Below are 23,155 nucleotides of genomic sequence, written 5' to 3' on the forward strand. Positions count from 1 at the left end.
AGACCTGCTATTTTTGGCGACAAGATGTGGTGGTCCGTCTTGCTAAGAAGTGATATTGATTAATTCAAACTGATTCCAAAGTATTCTGAGGCACCCCTGTACTTGCGTCACGGCACACTAGGGTGCCACGGCTGAGAACCACTGGACTACTCCCAGTTTGAGAACCTCTCCCAACCCTGTTGCCGTGCAGCCATTTTAATCACAAACCTTTATCCTCCAATCCGGCCTCACAGCATCCACCCTTTCATTACAAGACAGCCAAAGGATTATGCGGCTAAAGCACAAGATCCAGGGAGAAAGATGAGAGATGAAGTAGTGGGTAAATAGGAGTGGAGGGGAACAGGTTGCATGCCACCCTCTCCATCACCATGTAAGAGGTGTTTGGGATTTATCAAGCCATTGTTATGTGGGTTCATGTTCATAATATTACGCCATTGCAGTGTTGATTTCGTTGACTAAAACTATGGCGACAAATGTTAGGGAGGGACTAGTGGATAAGAGATCCATTAAAACGAAGTACTTTTATGCTTGGTTGCGGATCTACAAGCTGACAACTCATCGCAGCGTGACTTCTTTAAAGGTATATTCAGTGATTTCACTCAAAAAACCTTAGGTTTCGTTTTTGGCTGTGGGACCCAGCCTTTCGTCCAATCAGGATAGAGAGTCAAAAACGAAACCTAAGGTTTTTTGACCCCCAGGGGTTAACTGGGGACAGGGAGGAACTCCTTATATGGCCAGCACACTCTATAGTAGGGAGGATTATCACAACAAAACAAAAAAATAAGTGATATTTGAATTAAGTGAAATCACTGAATATACCTTTAAGCATGCAGCCAAGTGTAAAATCAGGCATCAAGACACTGTTGACTAAACTACTAAAAGTAAACCTTTTGAGATGACTAAAATATGACTAAAACTTAATAGAATTTCATTCAAAAGACTAAAACTAAATCAAAATGTGCTGTCAAAATCAACACTGCTCTGCTCTTCTCTGTGTCCCTCGGCCATCAGAGACACGTCTCCCTCCTGGTCCCCAGAGCCACCACATACACAACAATGGAAGGTCAGGGGTCAAGAGAAGGGCCAGACTGTGTTGACCGTGCAGCCTCCGTGGCCTTTCAGCCATCATTAATCCTCCATCATTCATTTATCATCTCCTATCATTTCGCTGGCTCTTGTCTGTCCCTCTGTCTGTATTCTCTATCCTTTTCTCTGTGTGTGTGTGTGTGTGTGTGTGTGTGTGTGTGTGTGTGTGTGTGTGTGTGTGTGTGTGTGTGTGTGTGTGTGTGTGTGTGTGTGTGTGTGTGTGTGTGTGTGTGTGTGTGTGTGTGTGTGTGTGTGTGTGTGTGTGTGTGTGTGTGTGTGTGTGTGTGTGCGCGCGCGCACTCAGTACCAAAGATACTCAACCCAATAAATACAGAATCCTGCGTCAACCATGAATTTAATTTCCGTGCTGGAGCCATTTCCATATAGGTTTTATCTGAGAATGTCCTAAGGTGTCACTTTTGTTTGAGTTAAGAATTTATGTTCATTTATCAACATATCCTATCGCTATCACTGATGTCATGCTAGCAAAGTTCATCTAAACTTTTTTTTTTAAGTGCAAAACAAGAATGAATCGACAAAAGAGTAAAATGGAACACAAAAGAATGATGAGATTGAGATATACTAACACAGGTCACAAAGAAAGAATACCACTACTGCACAGTATATACAAAATGAAAAGACAACTAAATAAACAAGAGCTCATATAAATATTTGAATAAATAAAGATACCTGGAATATCTGCATGAAGAAGTACGCATGTAAGCGACAATTACATCTCATCTGTCATGACTGCCAATACGGTCACAATGACAAAGTCTTCCCATTAAGACCTGGAACGGTCTTACCAATCATTTGGTAATACATTTACAAATCAAAAATGTTATCAAGCATTTGTTGATTCTCACAAAGTAAAGCACTATTCTACTGTAAACAGTGCAAATGCACACACACACACACACACACACACACACACACACACACACACACACACGCAGACATGCTATCTTTGTGGGGACACCAAACCATTTTGTCATAAAACAAAATGCCACCTTAAAGGTATATTCAGTGATTTCACTTAATTCAAATATCAATTATTTTTTTGTTTTGTTGTGATAATCCTCCCTACTATAGAGTGTGCTGACCATATAAGGAGTTCCTCCCTGTCCCCAGTTAACCCCTGGGGGTCAAAAAACCTTAGGTTTCGTTTTTGACTCTCTATCCTGATTGGACGAAATGCTGGGTCCCACAGCCAAAAACTAAACCTAAGGTTTTTTGAGTGAAATCACTGAATATACCTTTAACTTAATTTAACCTAACTACAACCGGAATCTTTTCTTAAATGTAACCCTACATTTTTATGAATGTCCATACAATGTCGTCTGGTTTTACTATCCTTATGTTTCCCACAGATAGTAAAAGACACTCACTACTACTGCTATAGCAGCTATAGGTTCACTGAGATAATCTGACTCAGTCTTCAAGTCCAAGCATCTGACACCAAAGTCAGTCCGTGCTGCAGGAAAAAGAACCTCTTAGTCTCTGTAGACAGTGGCCATCTGTTGGGGGACCATTTGCTGTGGATGGTAGGGGTCATAGGGCACGTCTAGGTGCACCTCATAGCCGGCAGTCTGATAGAGGAGCTGACCCTGAGGCCCAGCCTGCTCCATGGAGGGGGGAGAGTAGTGGTGTGGGGGCAGGTAGTGGGGCGAGGACTCCTGCTTGGAGACCAGGTTACTGCCAATGCTGAGAGGCGGTGTCGGGGGGCCATCGTATGGCGGGGTGCCAACGCCACCGCTGTGGTCGTTTGAGGAGTGGTTCTCATATATGACCCCCTTCATGGCCCTCATGTGAAGCAGGTGAGCGGAGTCCAAGGTGCCGTACGGGGGGCTTGGAAGACCCGGTGACGAGTACCCCAGGCTCCCTACCCCCATGCCAACCCCATTTAAAGCAGCAGATCCCCCCCTGGCCCCTTGTAAATCTTCGGGCCTGGCTCCTGCTCCATGAGACGGGCCCAGCTGCAGGCAGCCAGCCACCAGGTTGCTTGTGGGCTGAGAAAGGCCCTTGCACAGCGTCTCCATGAAGGCCCTGCTGTCCGTGGACTGGCCGCCCTCCAGTGCCTCAGACAGAGCACAAATGTAGTTGCGGGCCAGTCGAAGGGTCTCGATCTTGGACAGTTTCTGGGTCTTGGAGTGACAGGGCATGATGGTGCGCAGGTTCTCCAGGGCATCATTGAGGCCGTGCATGCGAGAGCGCTCCCTGGCGTTGGCCTTCACGCGGCGTGCGCGGAAACGCTCCTGACGCGCCTTGGTCATCCGCTTTCTCTTTGGGCCTCGTCGCTTGGGTTCGTTCTCGTCTCCCTGTGCTCCCTCTTCCTCTTCCTCTTCGTCGTCCTCCACATCCTCGCTCCCCTGTTCGTGGGCTTGGTGGCTGAGGCCACTTGTTCTGTAGTGTTGTGAGGCCATGGGTATTTCCCCATCAGGAGAGCTCATATCGTCATCCATCCACTGCAGAGGACTGACCTCCTCTTTGCCTTCATCCTGTCTCTCATATGGCTTGGTCATTATGCCACACTGGAAACAAGAGGATAGTTGTCAAACATTTACACAGAGGAGTAAATAGCCATAAAAATTAGAAGAGCTTTGCACTGCATTTACTGTGGTACAAGGTGTGCTGACCCCTGCAAGACTGTAATCCTGGAAGATAAAATGAGCCACAAATGAGCCCAGTGAAGCAGCAAGCAAAATGCATTGCTAATGCGGTCCTGAATAAACAGGCTTGAGAGTGGGTTACTAGAAACTTCTTCTTGAACAATAACAGAGTCTTGGTCTTTGTTAAAACTATTCAAATACAGTTTGTTACGTTGCCGTGTCTTTCATCTTAATATGTAATGTTGTTTACATGACTTGACTATATTGGCTTTGCACTTGACTGGACCAATATAGTTTCACAAGGCAGGGCTGGGAGACCTAGTCCTGAGGCTGCCTATATATGGCAGTCTTATCCTTTGTGTGGCCCACTCTGTCCAGGTGAAACTATAAGGTTAAACCTTCATTGCTACAGTAAATAAATTCAGGACAACTATTCCCTTAAGTCCACTTCAAATGGAATGGATGGAATTTAATTTAATTTGAATTGGATAGTGACTGATCGATCACATTTTTCAATGAATCATACAAATAGGCAGCAGGCCTATGTTTGTGATTAAAGAGTCCCTCCAAATCGTGGCTGACAAATTCAGCACCGGACAGCTCCCTGTATGCTTTCTGCTGCGCTCTGCATGTAGTCCGGCAGCTGGGGGTGTGGAGTGGGAAATTTGGTGATTTTATTTTTATTGGCCTAAAATATTGTCTATATATTGTCTATATATACATTCAATTATTTTTTATAGGGGTTTATATGTGACCATACCATTAACAACCTATATAAGGCAATAATTTGCCTATAATAAAGCATAAGGCAATAATAAGGCATAATTTCATTATGCTGAATGAAAAAAAGATTATAGCCGCACAGCGCACACTCACACACTCACACACTCACACACAACGTTTCGGACAGATAATACTGCCTTCTTCAGGGTGATGCTAGCTAGTAGTAATAATTTCATTATGCTTGTGACGTGTCAAACTATAGGGGTTTTCATTATTCTGAATCCATTTCCAAGCATTAGTCTTGCACAAAAAAACACTCCTTGGGCTAAAGACGACCATATCCGTCATCACAAATGAGATGAGGTCAGCACATTTTGGGAACATTTGGAGTGTTCTTTTGTGCAAAACTAATGCTTGGAATGGACTAATGCTTGGATGGTCAGCTGTGAATGTATATATGGACAATGTTTTAGGCCAATAAAACATATACCAAATTTCCCACTTTAAACAAAATAAGCATGTTGGCTGCCGGTGCCAGACTAACGGTGCCACAGGTGTGATTGGGTTTGTAGGAGTTACATAAATGTCAGTCCTGCAAATCTCATTAGGGTGTGTGTGTGTGTGTGTGTGTGTGTGTGTGTGTGTGTGTGTGTGTGTGTGTGTGTGTGTGTGTGTGCGCACGCGCACGATGATAGTTCTGTTTACCATCACGCCAATCTCAGCAAACCCTCCACCCCCACCCAACTGCCATAAAACGGGGTTAGTAGACGACTAATCCAGGGAACTTCTAAAGTAGTAATTCCACGAGTAGCCTAGCTAAAGTCACACAACGACAGGATGCGACTCCAATCTGGGCCATTGCAGGATTTACTTGGATGAAGCGACGAGCAGGGGATTAACTCAAGGTTAGACATCCCCAGATCACTGACAGGGAACTCTCAGAATGAATTAGAACAGGCTTGACAACATTTGTTCAAAATTCTGTAATAATTTCATTCGTTCTCCACTAGTTGAGTAGCACTGCAGCCATAATTTTCTATCTAAACTTAACATGTCGCTGACACATTTATAGTAAATATTTTGTCAAAATAGTCAAATTTTGTCCAAAAAAAGAATAGTGAAATATGGTTTGATAAAGGCAAAACAAATAGTTTTAAATACATGATGAGAAACCTTTAGGCCTATGGGCTTTCATTTGAGATTCATGCTTCCAAAATACAGAATGTCACGCAAAGTGAATAAAGAGTTGTTGAGTCAGTTCATTATAGTTATGCAGGCTATGTTGGTGTGTCTGTAAAAAAAGAACTCCTTTGAAAAGTATGAGAGTGATATATCTTCATATATTGACAAACAAACAAAAAAACGCATGAGCCTACATACCTGAATTGATGTGGCCAAAGACTTCGAACGAAATAGCCTACTAGGCCTATCTGATATAGGCTTTTTGATCAATTGAAATTCTGTTTGCCCACCAGTAGCCTATAAAAGATTAGCCTGAAACTTTTGTGCCGTCCGTCCGTATAGCCTGTTGAATTTGTCCCTTTTGTAGAATATGAGTTGGTCCTATAGCTCCTAGTCCAGATAGTATCACTGTGGGACACTCTGGAGGGGCTCATGGTTATAACCTACGTAAAGCTCCTCCTCCCACTCACTTCCAATTCATCCCTGTGTTGAGTGAGTGTGCGCGTGGCCGGCCCGTGGCCCATGGAAGCTCCACTCATCCTGACGTGAATCGTGTGTGGGGACTGGGGGGTGGTGGTGGGGGCTAAGCTCACTGTGGCAGACAGGGGGGGGGGCTTTGTTGCTTTGCGCAGGGCAGCCGCCAATTCCACACTTTTGCATTAAATGGTGGGGAGACGCGCTCATTCGTGTGTGAGCCTAACTGTATGTGACAGCCTGAAGATGCGTGTGAGCAGGTGTTCCCTCATCCATCCAGCCACCCATCCTTGCATTTGAGCACATAGGTCTGTTGGCAGAGAACTGCAGTCAGTCAAACAGTGCATCCAGTTCCACTCCAGTCCTGCATGGGACAACCCTCACGAGACAGAACAAGTGTCCTCACATGATGAAACTTGGTTTCAGTTAAGTGGTGTGACATTGGGGTCATTTACCCTCCCAAGTGTATAGAATTGCTGTAGTCTAACATAGTGGTTTCCAATCATTTTAAAGGACCACTTCACCACTTTTCAACCTACCTTCATGTAATTGGTCCTCATTAATGTACATGATAAAATGCCACATTGTTTTCATACACAATGTGTATCGTGTGTGTATGTATATATATATATATATATATATATATACACTATAGATCACATAGGCCCAATACGTGTCAGCACCAATGAATGAATGTATGTGATTCTGAAAGATTGTTTGGTATAGTGAAATACAACACAGTAATGTGCATGCAACCCAATAGGCCTATCTACCATTATCCCCCACATAAGACATACGGTATAACATTTTGATCATCCACCACACTAAAGGTATATTCAGTGATTTCACTTAATTCAAATATCACTTATTTTTTTGTTTTGTTGTGATAATCCTCCCTACTATAGAGTGTTCTGGCCATATAAGGAGTTCCTCCCTGTCCCCAGTTAACCCCTGGGGGTCAAAAAACCTTAGGTTTCGTTTTTGACTCTCTATCCTGATTGGACGAAACGCTGGGTCCCACAGCCAAAAACGAAACCTAAGGTTTTTTGAGTGAAATCACTGAATATACCTTTAACGATATATATTAAAGTTACAAGTAAAGCTGTCGCTTATTCACATGACATCTGGGGGATATGTTGTTCATAATTAGCTTTTATTCATACACAATATCATAATATGAACACATGTGCCCTTGTAGAGAGGGCTAAAGTAACAGAAACAGAGTAAACACAGTCAAATTTTCTTTTGCAGGATAATTTTGACAAAATAGAAATCGTCATTGACAAAATAATAATCGTTGACCAAATTGAAAAGTTCTAGATCTGCTATTTGTGTTAAAGGTATATTCAGTGATTTAACTTAATTCAAATATCACTTATTTTTTTGTTTTGTTGTGATAATCCTCCCTACTATAGAGTGTGCTGGCCATATAAGGAGTTCCTCCCTGTCCCCAGTTAACCCCTGGGGGTCAAAAAACCTTAGGTTTCGTTTTTGACTCTCTATCCTGATTGGACGAAAGGCTGGGTCCCACAGCCAAAAACGAAACCTAAGGTTTTTTGAGTGAAATCACTGAATATACCTTTAAGTATAAAAGTGTTAGTGCTAGTATTTTGCATCAAAACAATTTCTTGCCTCATTCATGCAGATTTGATGCCTTTATTTGCGAAAAGGCCTACCTCATTCTGTATTAGAATTGCATCACTTAATTGGCACATATTATTTGCATTGTTTGGATGTACTCATGACACAAACAACAGTAAAATGTTCTATTTTCAAAAGCCCTGGCGTGTAAGGTAACCACTTTCAATTCTAATTCTCTAGTAAATCGGACCTGACTCACAACTGTACTTGGACTGCCTTTCTGTCTAAACTAAATCTCTTCGCCAAAATTGGTCGATCTACAAGCTCACAGCATTGCGAGTTTGCTATTTTCTGCAAACTTCCCCTCCGGAATATTCAAGTGGTTAACTGTGCTGCAAAAGGATGGGTTCTATGGCCACACACTCCCAAGCTGACTGCCCTATCAACTGCGTCTCCCCCCTGGGTCTCTGCACTTTCCTATTCCACACCTGAAGCCCAAAATGGGAATCGCCCCAGCCTGTCACATCCCCTGAGTCGGAATAACTAGGGAATATCCTGACAGCTTATTATATAGTTATTCTCAGGGTAAATGTAATGATATTTTAGTTGAGCCTCAAAGTGATGCATGTGTGTCTTTGTCTGTCTATAATGTCACTTTGTCTGAAAATGTGTGCACCAGAGTCGAGTGTGCTGCAGCTATCTCTTGCTCGTTACTAAACTAAAATTGCATGATTACATGTTTTACTTGACACATTAGGATAGCATCTTATATTATTTTCTTTGCACAGCACAAAGCAGTTAGATAACTGAATGTTCATGCTCCATAAGTGATGCTGAGGGATCTCGTACAGTATATATGTACACCATATGCCATACTGTGACTGCAGGTATGATTTTCACTGGCAGAATGTCTTACAGTACATGAAGCAACCCCCTTGTTTCAAATGTCCAGTGGCTCAGATGCTTGCATACTGACATTTGGTTAGGCAGGTTATACTATACTTACCTATTGTGTTACTATGTGGTTTGTTAAAGGAAGCATTTAACTAATGTTTTCACATATAAGAACAGATAATTTTTCTTCCCTTCACATATAGTACACACAAATCAGATGACCTCTCCCAGCATTCCCACTGTTCCCCAGTGTTTGTGATAGTGGTGATAGCAAGTTTTGTCCATCTGTCACACTGGAAGTCCTAGGAGAGATGCCAATACCTCAGCATAAGGAGCATTTGTATGTGTATGTTTGCACATGTGTTATGTGCCAACACATAAGCCAACACATACAGTAGAGTGCATGTATACCTGGCCTAAAATGGGCATTTTAATATCGTAAACAGAGTGACCTTGGATTTAAACCTGTAACATTATAGCCACCTATCTTCAAAATGTATATGCAATGATCCAGATTTTCAGTGTAGCTTTAAGAGTCTTCATGAACCAAACGTGAACTGAACAGGGGTGTCATTTGGGGCATCAGGGCATTGCGCCCCCGTCCTAATCTTCACATTTAACCTCATATTCACTTATTTTATGCATATTGTCACCGACTCTGAATTGTTTTTGCAGATTCATCTTATTTCATCGCAATCGATGCCCGTCCATCTACATGTGACACTTGTTATAATAAGCATTGTATCTGTTTTATTCTTTGCAACCATTATTTTCGACCCAAACAAATAGCGAAAATAGTTGATCAACTATTTTTGCTATTTTAGAAATGGGGCTTAAGCGGTAACCTATTTCTTGCCAACCCCTATTTCTTTATGAAATTACGCCTCTGGAACTGGAGAGAATGAATGTTGCTCTGCGTTTCATGGTCTGCCATCAAGTTTTGAAATGACCAGCATCTCTAAGCCAAACTTGAACCTCCCTCCAGCCCAGTCCCAACCTTGGGGAGACCAGGGTGATGTGGGCCATGTGTCCTCCACCTAACAATGTCATTGATGCGACCCCTTCATGGAGTGACCCCACCCCACCCGTCACCACCAGCATCAACCCCTAAACCCTTTAACCCTTCCCTAAACCCTCCGTTGGCCCCCTGATGTGCGTGTTCATTGGCTGACCGCCTTCAGGCGTCCCCTTTCCACAGGGTCCATTGTCTGGCCCCATAAGCAGCTTTGTTTCTGCATGTGCAGCTGGGGCAGCCCGCGCGGCCATTAGCTGCAACATGCTAAAGAGAGAGCGGGATAATATAATTACAAAACAAAAGTCAGGTGGCTCGCCAAAACTGCCAGGAGAAGCCCATTTGGGGGGAGATGAGGAGGGGCTGGCGGGTGGCCAGCCATAATTCGATTATGAAGTTGTGTGAGTGACAAAAGAAACAATTGAATCCCTTTCTTTCATTTTCCCCACTGTGATTTAATTTGATTTCATTTTGGTTTCCAAAGGAGGGGCCTGTGAAAAGGGAGAAGTTTTACTCTTCTAATTTGAAGAGTCAATGGCACAGAACATTTGATATGGTTTGACAAAATCGCAAGGGGGGAATTCTTTGCTGGGCTAACTTTATTGTCAGGCTGACATGAGATTCTGTCCGCTATGTGAGGGCCAAATCAGATGAACCACTGAAAGGGCCTGGTTTTCCTGTGAAGTGATGCTTTTACACTCCCAGTTTGCATGAATGCACACACAGTCGTGGACAATGGGATCAGTGGCAGATCTATCTCCGGTAATACTTTCTTTCAACAGTGGTGCAAGTGTGTCCCCCAGTTCAGTCGGCAGACCCCGAGTTTATCCCGTTAGTCACCCTAGATGAGTGAAAGAGTAAACGAAACCCCCATCCCAGCTGGAGACACACACACACACACACACACACACACACACACACACACACACACACACACACACACAGTCTTATCCCCAGCTGGGTTGGTACACAGCGCTTTATAGACATGCTGATACGACCAGGTCCGGCTAGTGGCTACTGTTCAGAGCAGGTCAAGCAGAACAGGATCTGTTAATGTCATTTAGTGTCTATGGCTTAAAGTGCAGGACACTGCATTTTGTTTTTGTTTTGTTTTTTGATAAGCCTGTAAGCGACTGTGTCAAACTCAAACATGCACATGCTGCTGATGGTGGGGTGTCCGCATTGCGCCAGTTAAGGGGTGTGTAAATGCCCGTTCTTTTTCAGATCGTGCCCTCAGGAGTGGATTTTAATTTATTCAATTTTATTGATCTGCTGTATGTATTTTCTGACGTGGAATTGTGAATTTCTGAAAGTTGTGATTCAATTTGAGAGTTTTGGAATGGAAATGAAGTTAGAATATGGGCAGATCATTGCATATTGCTTTGTTTGTTAAACAAATAATACATTTCCTCATACCATACATAACATATTATTTACTTAAATTTGCAACCTTTTTTATTGTGCATTTCAGTTCAATTTCAGAATATTTTATGTATTGACACTACAGTAGTGCTACTGAGTGATGGACATTTCTAGATGTCTAATTCATCTGGGCGTGGAAGGGAATGCGGAGGCAATGAACTTCTTCCCATTGCCATAGCTGGTCTTATCCCAGGTGTAAGTCTGAAGAATCAGCTCCTTCCTTCCCAGGCGTAGACTACACCTATAGAATGCAGATCATGGGTAAAAAATGATGCATACGCAAGAATACATAAAATCAAGTGTATGTACAGTATATGGATATGCTTACCTTTTTCCAGGGCGGGTGATATAGCAAAGACTGTAAATGGCAAAGTCAAACTCAGGACTGCAGCCAATGACGGCAGAGCCCACCTGCTTGTAGTAACCGTCCCACTTAAACTGCATCCCCAGAACATCAGGGTAGGAGGTCCACTGATAGATATAGACATAGATATACAGACAGACAATCATTAAAAGAAACCTACTGAGGCCTACAAAATGATGAGTTGATATTGTGGATGCTTACAGGCCCATCAAAGCTGTGGCTGTAGTAGTTAAGCAGGCCCCTTTTCTCAAGAAGGTAGAACTGAATCCAGTTGTGGAATCCAGACACCTTTCCACTCTTAACCTCTCCTGTAAGAAAATGTGTTCAACTTCAAACTACTTCATTTTCCTTTCGAAACATTGTTTGTGCAGTGTTTAAAATATATTATCATTGCAAAACTAAAAACAAGCATAGTTTCAACAAAGTAAACACAAAGGTTTCATGATTGTTAACAATATCGATGGCATGTCAAACCTGCAAAGATGTGCTCAAAGCCACTGGAATCCATTTTGCCATTGTAACGGGAGTAGAGACCAAACCACATCATCTTGAGGTCCTGGATGAACTCCTCTGATGATGAATAGCGACCTAAGGACACATAATAACATCTAAGATATTTAAGCCTGATATGCTTTGAAAACATGATGTATTTTCAACTGAAAAATGATTACATTTGGCTTCAATCGGGCTTTACACTTGTCTACACATTTCTAGACCAATGTGAAGAGAACCAGCTTTAACTGGACCTACCCTTAGTGTAGAGGAAAGCAAATAGCTCCCTGCCCAGCTCAGTGTTGTCCATGGTCTCCCTGACAAAGGTATCCTGTTCAGCCAGCTGCTGTGGAGTGAAAGCCTCTGTCTGTCCCGTTTGTCTCTGGTAGTTGTCCAGTAGAGCCACGAAGGCAGCATAGGTGGGCTTTGAGAACAGAGCCTCTTCATTCAGGTAGCGAAACAAGCTGGAAACCCAATGAAGAACAATATACTGTAGAAAGGCAGAACGAGTAAGCACCAGTATACGAGAGGGGAACTATTATTACAATGGCGAAGTGAGCTTTAACCACTGAAGATAACCCCTAATCTACTGTACACTAAACTGGACCAGAGGCTCTGTTCTAGGACTGCTTTAAAAACAAAAGTATACACCAAACCTCTATGCCAAAAATAGCCAATCTACAAGCTTACAAGTTGCGACGTGTTGTGATTTGTAAGCTTTTTGATCTGCTCTTTTTGGCTAACGTTCCCAACAAAACGTGGAGGCTGATGTTCAAGTGGTTAACCGGATCTCTTAAGCCCAAACCACACCAGTTGCAACTCCTTGCAAGGAGTTGCATTGGTGTGGTTTACCTTAAAATGAATATTGAAATATTTCCACCTTACGGGCGAGGAGATAGGTCCTTCTGGGAGCTGGTCTGGGAGTTATGCACCAGGGCCTGAGGGTCAAGGATGACCTCTGAGGCTGAGGCCTTGTTTGAGTCCAGAGCGTAAAGAACCTCAGAAATGGCCTGAATCTCTGAATCAGTGATCACACTGCCGCCACCACCACCACTGTCCCCACCACCTGTAGAGTGTCACACACACACATATTTTAACCATATATTTATGTCCACATAAAGGAGAAACATGCAGGGACACAAATATTATAGGTGCAGTAGGGTTACATTCACTAAATCGTGGCATATGTTTTCATGATACAAACAGGCATGTCACTCAGTACTCTATGGGTAAATACCAGTGTCTCTGCTATATGGCGGCTGCCAATTATAGCAGAGACAGCACAATACTTTGCCAGCCTTTTGCCTCCTTTTTGGGCATCACAACCTGTTGAAACCCTCTAACAACCATTCTGTGGGTATGTCCTAGGCACACATGACACGTCGCGCGCGCGCACACACACACACACACACACACACACACACACACACACACACACACACACACACACACACACACACACACACACACACGCACACGCACATGCACGCACACACGTAGAAGAACAGGTAGTTGGTGCAGCCAGTGTGATGAGGTACACAAGAACACAAATGAAGCTTTAATGCATTACACAGCAGAATAGTGACATCTACTGGTCATAGGCTCAAGTGACTATACACACAGGCCTTCCTAAGTCTATGTCTGTACAGTGGGCCTACACATATGAGTCTCTTGACAGAATGTATAGCCCCCATTGAACTGGGAGGAGCATTAAACAGCATTTACAGGGTGGTGGCTGTTATAACCAATCATTTCCTAATATTTTTAGTTAAATTTTGCATTTTGCCTTGTGGCACAAGAAAGGACTCATAATATCTGACTAGCCAGTGTGGCCACCATGTGAATTTCCCCAGGTGTCGGCAAAAGAACAACTCCGTATAGAAGATAGTAACACAAACAGAGAGGGGATAGCTGATTAAGATTGCTGAGGTACTCTGCATGCAGAATCTGACCAATGGTCAACAAGGGGCTGTGACTCGTGATCTATCTTTACTCACAGAGGTTGGTGTAGTCATTGCAGCAGTTTTTGTGCTGCCCGCACTTGGTGTTGCAATGGCATTGGTTCTGAGAGTTGTACTTCTCACCACATCGACCCTTACAGGATGTTGAGCCTCCTGAAGAAAACGGTAGACACCTGAGTGAGTGGTCATTTGAAGCACACGGTAATACCATAAGGCTTTTTCACATCTATAAAAAGACACAATGGTCATGGTTATCTTTACACATGTATTCTCATTTAACAACAGCCTAATAGTCATTCACCTTTGCAGAGGCTGACATAGTCAGAACAGCAGTCTTTAAAGCGCTCGCAGTTTGGGTTACACTGGCAGGAGAATCTATTGTCTGTTCCGTATCCACACCTCCCCTCACAGGAATCAAGGGTGTCTGGCAGCCAACGGAATAGTTGTTACAGAAGGGCACAGTCACACAATTTACAACTTCCAATTTAGGCATTTAGTAGACGCTCTTAATCCAGAGCGACCTGCAAGCAAGGTCAACACAAGGTAATACATCAAATGCATAGAAATAGTAATCTTGGTAGATCATAGGTAGATGTAAACCAAGATCCTATAGCAATCTAACAGTTTTGTGACAAAAACGAAAACCACACGTTTGTCTGTGGTGAAATGAGAGAAATGTCTTACTGCTGTATCCCTGGCAGAACAGGGTCACCGAGAGGACAAGAAGGAGGAGGATCTTCATGGTGCCGCAGGATCAACCAACCTGAGAAGAGTACTACTACTACGCTCCCTTATATTGTTTCACGTGGCCAATCCAGTTGCAAGACTCACTCTACGCCAGCCCCTAAAACAAGATGACACTTTATTGTATTAACATAATTGGTATGAGCCAATATTACTTGTTGTAGACATAGGCCTACCTAAAAAATAAAATAGAAAGTACAAAAACACACAACAAAACAGCTGTAATTGAACTGTTCCATAATTAGGCTACTTACTGTGTAAGAATTGTACTGTGTAGGTCTTTAATAACAAATAAACTTTGTGATGAGGTCAGCACATTTTGGGAACATTTGGCAAATTTTTCGCCCAAGGAGTGTTTTTTTGTGCAAAACTAATGCTTGGAATGGATTCAGAATCATGAAAACCCCCTAGTTTGACGTACATAAAGCATAATGAAATTTTGAAAATCTTATATAGGTTATAGGCTTATATAGGTTGTTAATGGTATGGTCACATATATTCCCCTATAAAAAGAATTGCTCAATACCGACAGCCGGTCAGCAATTGGATTCATGAATGTATATATGGACAATGTTTTAAGCCAATAAAACATATACCAAATGTCCCACTTTAAACAAAAGAAGCATGTTGGCTGCCGGTGCCAGACTAACGGTGCCACAGGTATACGTGTGTGTGTGTGTGTGTGTGTGTGTGTGTGTGTGTGTGTGTGTGTGTGTGTGTGTGTGCAAACACGAATTTACTCAGGATACACACACACGCACACACAGTGAGAACCAGCACACCTGATTTGAACACAGGTGGTGCCTATCAAGTGCCAAAACTGTTGTTTGAATATCGAGCAAGAGCTAGATAATTATGTGGAAAGCCTGGTCTGATGCAGCCAATGAATACAGAAAGAATATTTATTCTTTTTTTTGTGTAACTTTTATTTTTTGATTCCTTTTAATAAATGAATGTGTTTAGAAAAGTATTTTCACAGTCATGTGTGTTGTGTTCCCATTCCTCTATATATCTTCAAATCTGAGTGCAGTGATGATACCCAACACACAAACAGATTGACTAAACATATGGTACAATTTACAATTTAGGCATTAAGATGCTCTTAATCCAGAGCGATTTACATTAAGCAATAACAAGAAGCATGGCATACATCACATATATAAAAAGTAGTTATCATGAAACATGCGTAAGCTAAGAATGTAACAGAGTATCTATGTAAACTATACATACTATACTATTATACATGTGTACTTACTATAAAGTGCTATGACTACATAAAATGCAATTCTAGTGCTGTCTACGTAACATGCTATAAGTCTGTTTAAAATACTATCTAAGTCTACATAAAGTGCTATATTTAAAATACTATCTAAGTATTCACAATATTTGCTTCACAATCAGTTGAAAACGTTTGAATTAGAGATGTTATGTTTTCCTTCTTTTTTTGCATTTACCTTACAGTTTTCCCTCTCGTTAAGAGTTGCGAGTGATGATTCAGTTCAATATCGCAAGCTCTGAATAATGAGAATAAGATGAGAACAAAGAGAGGATGAGAACAAGATGATACCAGGAAACAGTATCACACGTGACACGACAAGTTCAGAAGTTTATTAAGCAGAAAGAGCATGTATACATGTGCAGCGCAGAAGTGGCTGGAAGTCTTGACTGATAAAGATAGACAAGGACAGGAGTTAGGACAGGAACATACTGTGCTTGGCATGCGTGATAATTGAAAAGATAATATGTACATGACGTACAGTATTTGATGTTCTAGCCCAGTGGTTCCCAAACTGTGGTGTGTGCACCCCTTGTGGTGCGCGAACGCCTTCTAGGGGGTGCGCGACATGAAAAGGCTAATGGTGGTGCTATGTTATTTATATATTATGCCTATATATGGCAAGTATATGCAGAATATAGCCTATGCTGCATATATATGCCATATTCAAGTTCATATATGTGCATATATGTGGATAAATAGGAAATATATGTCTCTATATAGCGTATGCAAGGGCGACTGTGGCTCAAGAGGTAGAGCAGGTCGTCCAATGATCCATGGGTCGGCGGTTCGAATCCAGGCTCCTCCTGTCTAGTGTCGAAGTGTCCTTGGGCAAGACACTGAACCCCAAATTGCTCCCGATGTGCTGGTTGGTACCTTGCATGGCTTCCACCGCAATCGGTGTATGAATGTGTGTGTGAATGGGTGAATGTAACGCACAATCTATTTAAAGCGCCTTGGATAAAGGCACAATATAAATGCACCATTTACCATTTTATGCAACTTATATTTCCATTAATGGCCAAAAAGGTTTGGGAACCACTGTATCTAGCCTAATAACTAGATGAGTTGTTCACAGTGACATCTTATTTGTTTCGGTCTGCCCTGCAATATCTTTGATAAAATAATGCAGGGTTCTTCGACTGATTGTGAATGAGCTCGGGGACCACCACCCTGACTTATAATTAACCTGGGGACTACTGTTGTGTTGGGTGGGGGATATGGGCTAAGATTAGTGCTTTTGTAACACTTGCTATACATCCCATGTGTATACAACCCACTGTTTCTCTGCCAATGGTCCATGGACTAATAATTTTCCAATAATAATATGACTCAACCAGACAATCTGGTGCACCTCCACAGACCACCAGTGGTCCACGGACCATGTTGAAAATCCCTGAAATAGAGCATCATGGGCATCCCACGCATACTGTATACATGTTTACACAGCTGCTAAAATGTATCAGCACAGTTCAGTACAGATGCTGGGTTGCAGGTCAAAGTATATATAACAGTTAGCAGTTACCAGTTACAGTATACACTATACAGTATACACAGGGTGGAGCTACAAGAAAATATATATTACACGAAAAGAGCTAGAAGAACACTGCATTCATATCAGGGTACTACAGTAGCTACCAATTACTGGGATGTTTGCTTTACTTAATGTCACATTTAAATGTAAGATCAATCCTTATTGCAGGTGTCGTAGCAGCTGTGAGAATGAAACACAGGAGTGGCAGGAATAGGAGCCAATATGCAAACCAAGAAAAAAAAGAATTCTGATAGATATCGACACTGTGTGTCTGAATGTGCATGAATATAATATATCGATCTAGTTACAGTATATCTATGAACAATGTCTATGAACAATCAATATCAGATATGTGCACTGTCTCAACATGAGACTAACAGTCTGTCTACAGACCTTAAATATATGAATGTACAAGTACTAGTATGTACAATCTATAGGTGAATATAAATTATACAGTCTCTCGACAATTAGGCCTATCCTTAACTGGCTGCACCTAGAAGCTGTCAATGTTTTGCAATTTAGTAGTCCATGTGAAAGATAGAGTCCAGACCAGGAGCCAGTAGTCAAGTACCGGTAGCTGTATTCAGTCACAGAGTAGCCTACTACTAACTAGTAGTTAATTTATCCTGCATCCATTCCAGTTGTTGCATTTCACACAGTTATCGAAGATAGCTCACTCAAAATAGCTTTCTGCTCCACTGTGTTTTTGTTGCAACACTGACTGGATCAGTTGATACCGCTTCATGGTCATTGGTTACTAATGGGTATACTAGAGGCCCTCCTAGGCCGCGGTCACACCTATCAGACAACGTGTGTTGTCTGATAAAACAATGTTCTATACTTCTTTTTGACTGACAAATGACTGGCATGACTGTCCGCAAAGCAAGACTGTTAGAAATACTTCTGTTTATGAATACATTAATGAATTAACATTGATGAATTCATTAATTATTTTTAAATCTCGCACAGTCATGGGAGCTGCCTGTTTATCTACTTTTTTATTTTATTTTATTTAATGTTTGATTTAATCAGAACTTGAACAATTGTGATTCTCACTCAGGGCTAAAGCAATAGGCTACTGTAGCGTCACTTACTCCCTTCCTCCAGGCGGCGCGGTGAGAAACCAGTGCATCTGCATTCTGCATGGTTATGTTTGACCCTAGTCAGCCTCCTTCCACACTCCACAGAGCGCATTTCAATGACATCCCCGGTTTATTATCTTTCATAAAAAGTAAAGAATATAGGCCTATAACTACAACGATGTCGTTAACCTTTGTTTTTAGAGCATTAAGAACAGAAGTTTCAAAGGTAGGCAAGTAAATACATATTCTTTGTTATATACGTGTGCCGTGTGCTGTCAATAAGAATTCGAGCTGCTGTCAGTCAGTTGATTTCATTCACTGACTGGTAACATTAGTTATGTGTGGGTTTTCTGGCCTTGGATCATGATCAAGACAATCATAGATGTTCTTTCTTTTATCGGGTCTGACTTTTACTTTCATAGATATGCAAATGGTGAAACAATACCATGATATATAATAGTCTTGATAGTTAAGTGGCTTTCCTTAAAAATGTAACTGTAAATTATCATTTGGGAGTAGGACTTTAACCTTGAGCAAGTCTGGTAAACACACTACCTCAAATATAGTATGCTAATGCTAATGCTAACTCCTCAAACTGACAGCCAGCAGAGACATAAGGACTCGGGAGTCTGTGATAACCACACTTTTCATCCAATGTCACCCTCAGGTGGGAGTTTGCCAGTATGTGCGATCCTTACACACAGGCTGTCACATTCTGGCAGCTGAGAAAGCCCTACTGATGAAGCTGAGGAAAAGCACTGGCTATACCTTCATAAATTGCAAGAAAGCACTGGAGAAGTTTGACAATGACATAACACAGGTACCCCTGTGGGGGGGGGGGGGGGGGGCAAGCAACTGGACTGATTTGACAACTGTAAAGGCTCGCCTCATACATAGTCTGACAACCGAACTACAACATGACGTCACAAGCCGCAGTGAAGAGCAAACCACCGCCACCGCCCAGAAAATCCAGACTATCCTTAAATCTTAAGGCTCATTCATAGTCTGGATTTTCGGTGGTGAGGTGACCACCGCTCCGGTGATGAGGTGACCACCGGAGCTGAAATAACGTTGAGCGGTGGTGAGTAAAAACAGAGAGAAGGGCGGTGGCGGTGGTTTGCTCTTCACCGCGGCTCGTGATGGTCATGTTTGGTTGTCACCTCACAACTGAAAATCCAGACTATGAATGAGCCTTTACTCATCCATGCCATCTTCTCTGCCCCTAAGGCTGAGAATTGGTTACACGATCAAGCCCAAAAAGAAGGTTGGAGCAAAGCGAACAAGCTGGAGGGTCGGAAAGCAAAAGAGGGTCTGATTGGTCTTTTTGTAGGAGACAAAGCTGCAGTTATAGTGGAGGTAAGTCCAGTAGTGGCCGACTCTGGTCATGCACGTTCCTCCCTGCCAATTTCATGCTGTTTATTAAACAATATATTGTTCTGCCTACGTTCATATGGATATCTCATGTGTGGTCCTAGTATTCCATTCAAAAGTGTTTGTTCTGTTCTCATGCCTTTGTGAACCAGGTAAACTGTGAGACAGACTTTGTTGCCCGTAATGAGAAGTTCCAGCAACTGGTTAAGGATGTGGCATTTGCCGCCATGGCTCACCACCGGATGAAAACTCAAGGCCAGGACAGATATGTTAAGGTATGGATTGGAATTAATTGTTTTTTTGTTATCAAATGTTTTTTATTTTAAGACAAAAATCACAATAAGACACGTTAACAACATGAATGACTTAAAGAAAACAAAACACATATAAAACAACACATAACAGCAAAAGCAAGGAACACAAAAACAAACAATCCCACCCACCCCTCCCCCCCGAGACCAAAGATGCCACAAAATGTCATTACTCCTACTACTGTGCAATGGAAACAAAAAATAAATAAATAATGATAATAATAATAATAATGATTAAACCATGCCCTTAACCAAATCTGCAATACCAGACCAAATCTCAATGTTTTCCTCTTTTGCATCATGCAATCTTGCTGTAGACATCTCTACATAAATGATATCTAGAAAGGTCAAAGCCCATTGGCGAAATGACAATGTATGAGGCGGTTTCCAGTGCGAAGCAACCATCTTCTTTGCGGCCGTTACGCCAGCAAAGAAGATTGGACTTAATTGTTGCGCTATGTTTAGCGTATTTCAATTAAATATTAAAGAGCTCTGATGGTTTTAATGTTGTTTCTTCACACAGCTCCTTCCATATATTCATCAAAGCAGCCATCTGCTCGTGAATGCAGAAAAGTAATTTTCCCTCCTCCTGCAGCAAATGAATACTCCCTTTCCCATAAAGGGATAAAGTAACACTAGCCACCACTGGGATATCTCAGTGGTTCTCAAAGCGAACCCTTCCCAAGAAGAACATCTCCTATTACATTTTTTATCTATTAAAAACTAGCAGATCTACAAGCTCACAACGTGTCACATCACGACACACCGTAGACACACTTGTAGATTGCTTATTTATAAAAACCTGATGTTGACAAATCTTCTCTTATGGGGGTCGCAACTTCACTTCTAATGGGGGTCCGCAGCCGAAATACATTTGGGGGTCCTAGACACAGGTTTAAGAAGCTCTTGGGTGCCCGCTGTCCTAGTGGTCCAGGCGCATGCCACGTTTAAGCTCTGGCCTGACAGCGCGTCATGTGTTCGAGTCCCGTTCATGACAACCTTTGCTGCATGTCTCCCCCCGTCTCTCTCCCTCTTTGCTGTCATTTTTCACTTGTATCTATCAATAAATAGGCAGAAAAGCAAAAAATATATATAAAAAAGAAAGAAAGAAGCACTGCTCTAATGCACTGAATGTTGTTGGTTTCAGAATATGCTGGGAGCTGATCAGCTGAGTAAGCTTGGTGTCACTGAAGGAACTTCACTGGCTGACCAGGTGGCTTTCACAATAGGTCAGGATTGTTACATGACCATATCTCATGTTGGGGCTGGGCAAAATTACTTCAAATTAGTATCATGATTATTTCACAATTTTTGTATTTGTACAACAAAGAAATATAATACAGGGTTACGAGGTTAATAAGACTAATCGATTTAATAGATTATTTAAAATCTATGAGATTATTTTCATAGTGAAAGATTGAGTCGGATATTGGTTATCAAGATTGAGTCGGATATTGGTTCTCAATATGGTCCCGCCCTAATCTTATGCATACAATTATTTGATTATGCAATTTGTTAGTGATAATTAACCTCATTCTGTTTGCAGGTCGTCTGGGTGAGAACATGTCGGTGAAGCGGGCAGTGACCGTGGGGGTCCCTGCCGGTTGGCACATTGGCTCTTATGTGCATGCTGGTGTGACTGGCCAGAGTGATATGGGCATGGGCCGCTATGGTGCCCTGGTGGTGTTCCATGGTGGAAAGGAGGGGTCTCAGGAGGCTCTGGGGCGTAAACTGGGTCAACATGTGGTGGGGGAGTCACCTCTGTCCCTGGGCAACATGGATGATCTGCCTTGTGGTGAGAGCGAGACTCGCCTGCTGGCCCAGACCTTCCTCCCAGACCCCAGCAGGACAGTGGCACAGTTCCTCAAAGGGCAGGAGGCCCGAGTCCTGGACTTTGTTCGATTTCAATGTGGCGAGGCAGTCGCAGGTGAAGGAGCAGAATGAAAGGATGCAATGATGTGCAGTGATTTGTTATTATTTCTTATGATGATACAATATGGAGATACCCAGAATCTTTCAAACGTTCAGTCTTATTGTCAAATATGTACTAACACTTGCTCTACCATTAAATCAATCTCCCAACCAGAATTTTTGTCAACCTATAAATGTCGTTAAATGAATACCGGATATCTCACCCCGGTGAGATGTCTTCACTTTTGGTGAGTTGTCTTCACTTTCCGGGGTGAGTTCTCCGAGAGAACTCACCCCGGAAAGTGAAGACATCTCACCCCGAAAGACCAGACAACTCACCAAAAGTGAATACATCTCACCGGGGTGAGTTGACTTCACTTTCTGAGACGGCGAAGTCTTGTAGATTTTCACACTTTTTTGCATCATTCTTTGGTAATATTTTACAATTTGACCCAATGTTTGATTTTTGTTATATTGTTGATTACTTTTGATGCAGTCACGGTTTTATTGGTTTTCATTAGAGGAATTAAAAGTCCTTACATTGAAACTTTAGTGTCTTCCAATGTAAAACTTGACTGACTTTCCTTAATTACAATTTGAGTCAAAATAGGACCCTGGCCAGACTGAGTAGGGAACAGTAATCAGTCTGGATTCCAGGCTAGATGTGTATTATGACAAATACTTCTTCCACCACTGTATAGCTATATCAGGGGTGGGCAACTGGTGGCCCGGGGGCCACGTGTGTCCCCCACCTTCACTTAATGAGGCCTGCATGTTAATATCAGAATACTGATATAGTATTGATTTCAACTGTTACAATTCCAAACCCGCTTTAATTACTTAATGACTAGTATTAAATGACTAGTACGTAGTTAATGACTAGTATTAAAATGTTATTGTCTTTTTGTGTCCAATGTAGTTATGTTAACAGTTCATAAAGTTAACATAACTATAACTAAATGCATTTGAAATTCAATAAAAAAGGTTACTTTTCAGGATTCCAATTCAAAAATGGCAAAAACGTATTCAGGTTTTCAATTCAAATATAGCAAAAATTGCCGATCTACAAGCTCAAAACGCGTCTCGCTGCGACGCAATTTTTGCATCAGTAACATGCACTGTGGCC

The 23,155-nt window shown here is 42.1% G+C and overlaps 3 protein-coding genes across 3 annotated transcripts; 1 reads left to right on the forward strand and 2 right to left on the reverse strand.

Annotated features, from left to right (window-relative positions):
* Window positions 1-2,579: 2,579 nt before the first annotated feature.
* LOC310863811 (neurogenic differentiation factor 4-like) lies at window positions 2,580-6,139 on the reverse strand (the record flags this gene model as incomplete). Its single annotated transcript, XM_083772303.1, has 2 exons — window positions 2,580-3,617; window positions 6,071-6,139. The coding sequence occupies 2 exons, from the start codon at window positions 6,137-6,139 to the stop codon at window positions 2,580-2,582; spliced, it is 1,107 nt and encodes a 368-aa protein (XP_083628429.1).
* A 4,967-nt stretch (window positions 6,140-11,106) lies between these two features.
* endou (endonuclease, polyU-specific) lies at window positions 11,107-14,542 on the reverse strand (the record flags this gene model as incomplete). The annotated part of the gene is made up of 9 exons (XM_083771984.1): window positions 11,107-11,224; window positions 11,312-11,454; window positions 11,549-11,655; window positions 11,822-11,935; window positions 12,098-12,303; window positions 12,725-12,905; window positions 13,837-13,953; window positions 14,102-14,224; window positions 14,485-14,542. 9 exons carry the CDS (start codon window positions 14,540-14,542, stop codon window positions 11,107-11,109), a joined length of 1,167 nt encoding a protein of 388 aa, XP_083628110.1.
* Window positions 14,543-18,543: 4,001 nt separating this feature from the next.
* tsfm (Ts translation elongation factor, mitochondrial) lies at window positions 18,544-22,200 on the forward strand. Its single transcript, XM_083771363.1, has 6 exons — window positions 18,544-18,662; window positions 19,104-19,256; window positions 19,664-19,792; window positions 19,960-20,082; window positions 21,266-21,347; window positions 21,665-22,200. Exons 1-6 carry the CDS (start codon window positions 18,615-18,617, stop codon window positions 22,060-22,062), a joined length of 933 nt encoding a protein of 310 aa, XP_083627489.1. The 5' UTR covers window positions 18,544-18,614; the 3' UTR covers window positions 22,063-22,200.
* The last annotated feature ends 955 nt before the right edge of the window (window positions 22,201-23,155 follow it).

The sequence above is a fragment of the Protomyctophum parallelum genome (genome assembly GCF_964188405.1).
Source record: "Protomyctophum parallelum genome assembly, chromosome: 8".
NCBI classification, from domain to species: domain Eukaryota; kingdom Metazoa; phylum Chordata; class Actinopteri; order Myctophiformes; family Myctophidae; genus Protomyctophum; species Protomyctophum parallelum.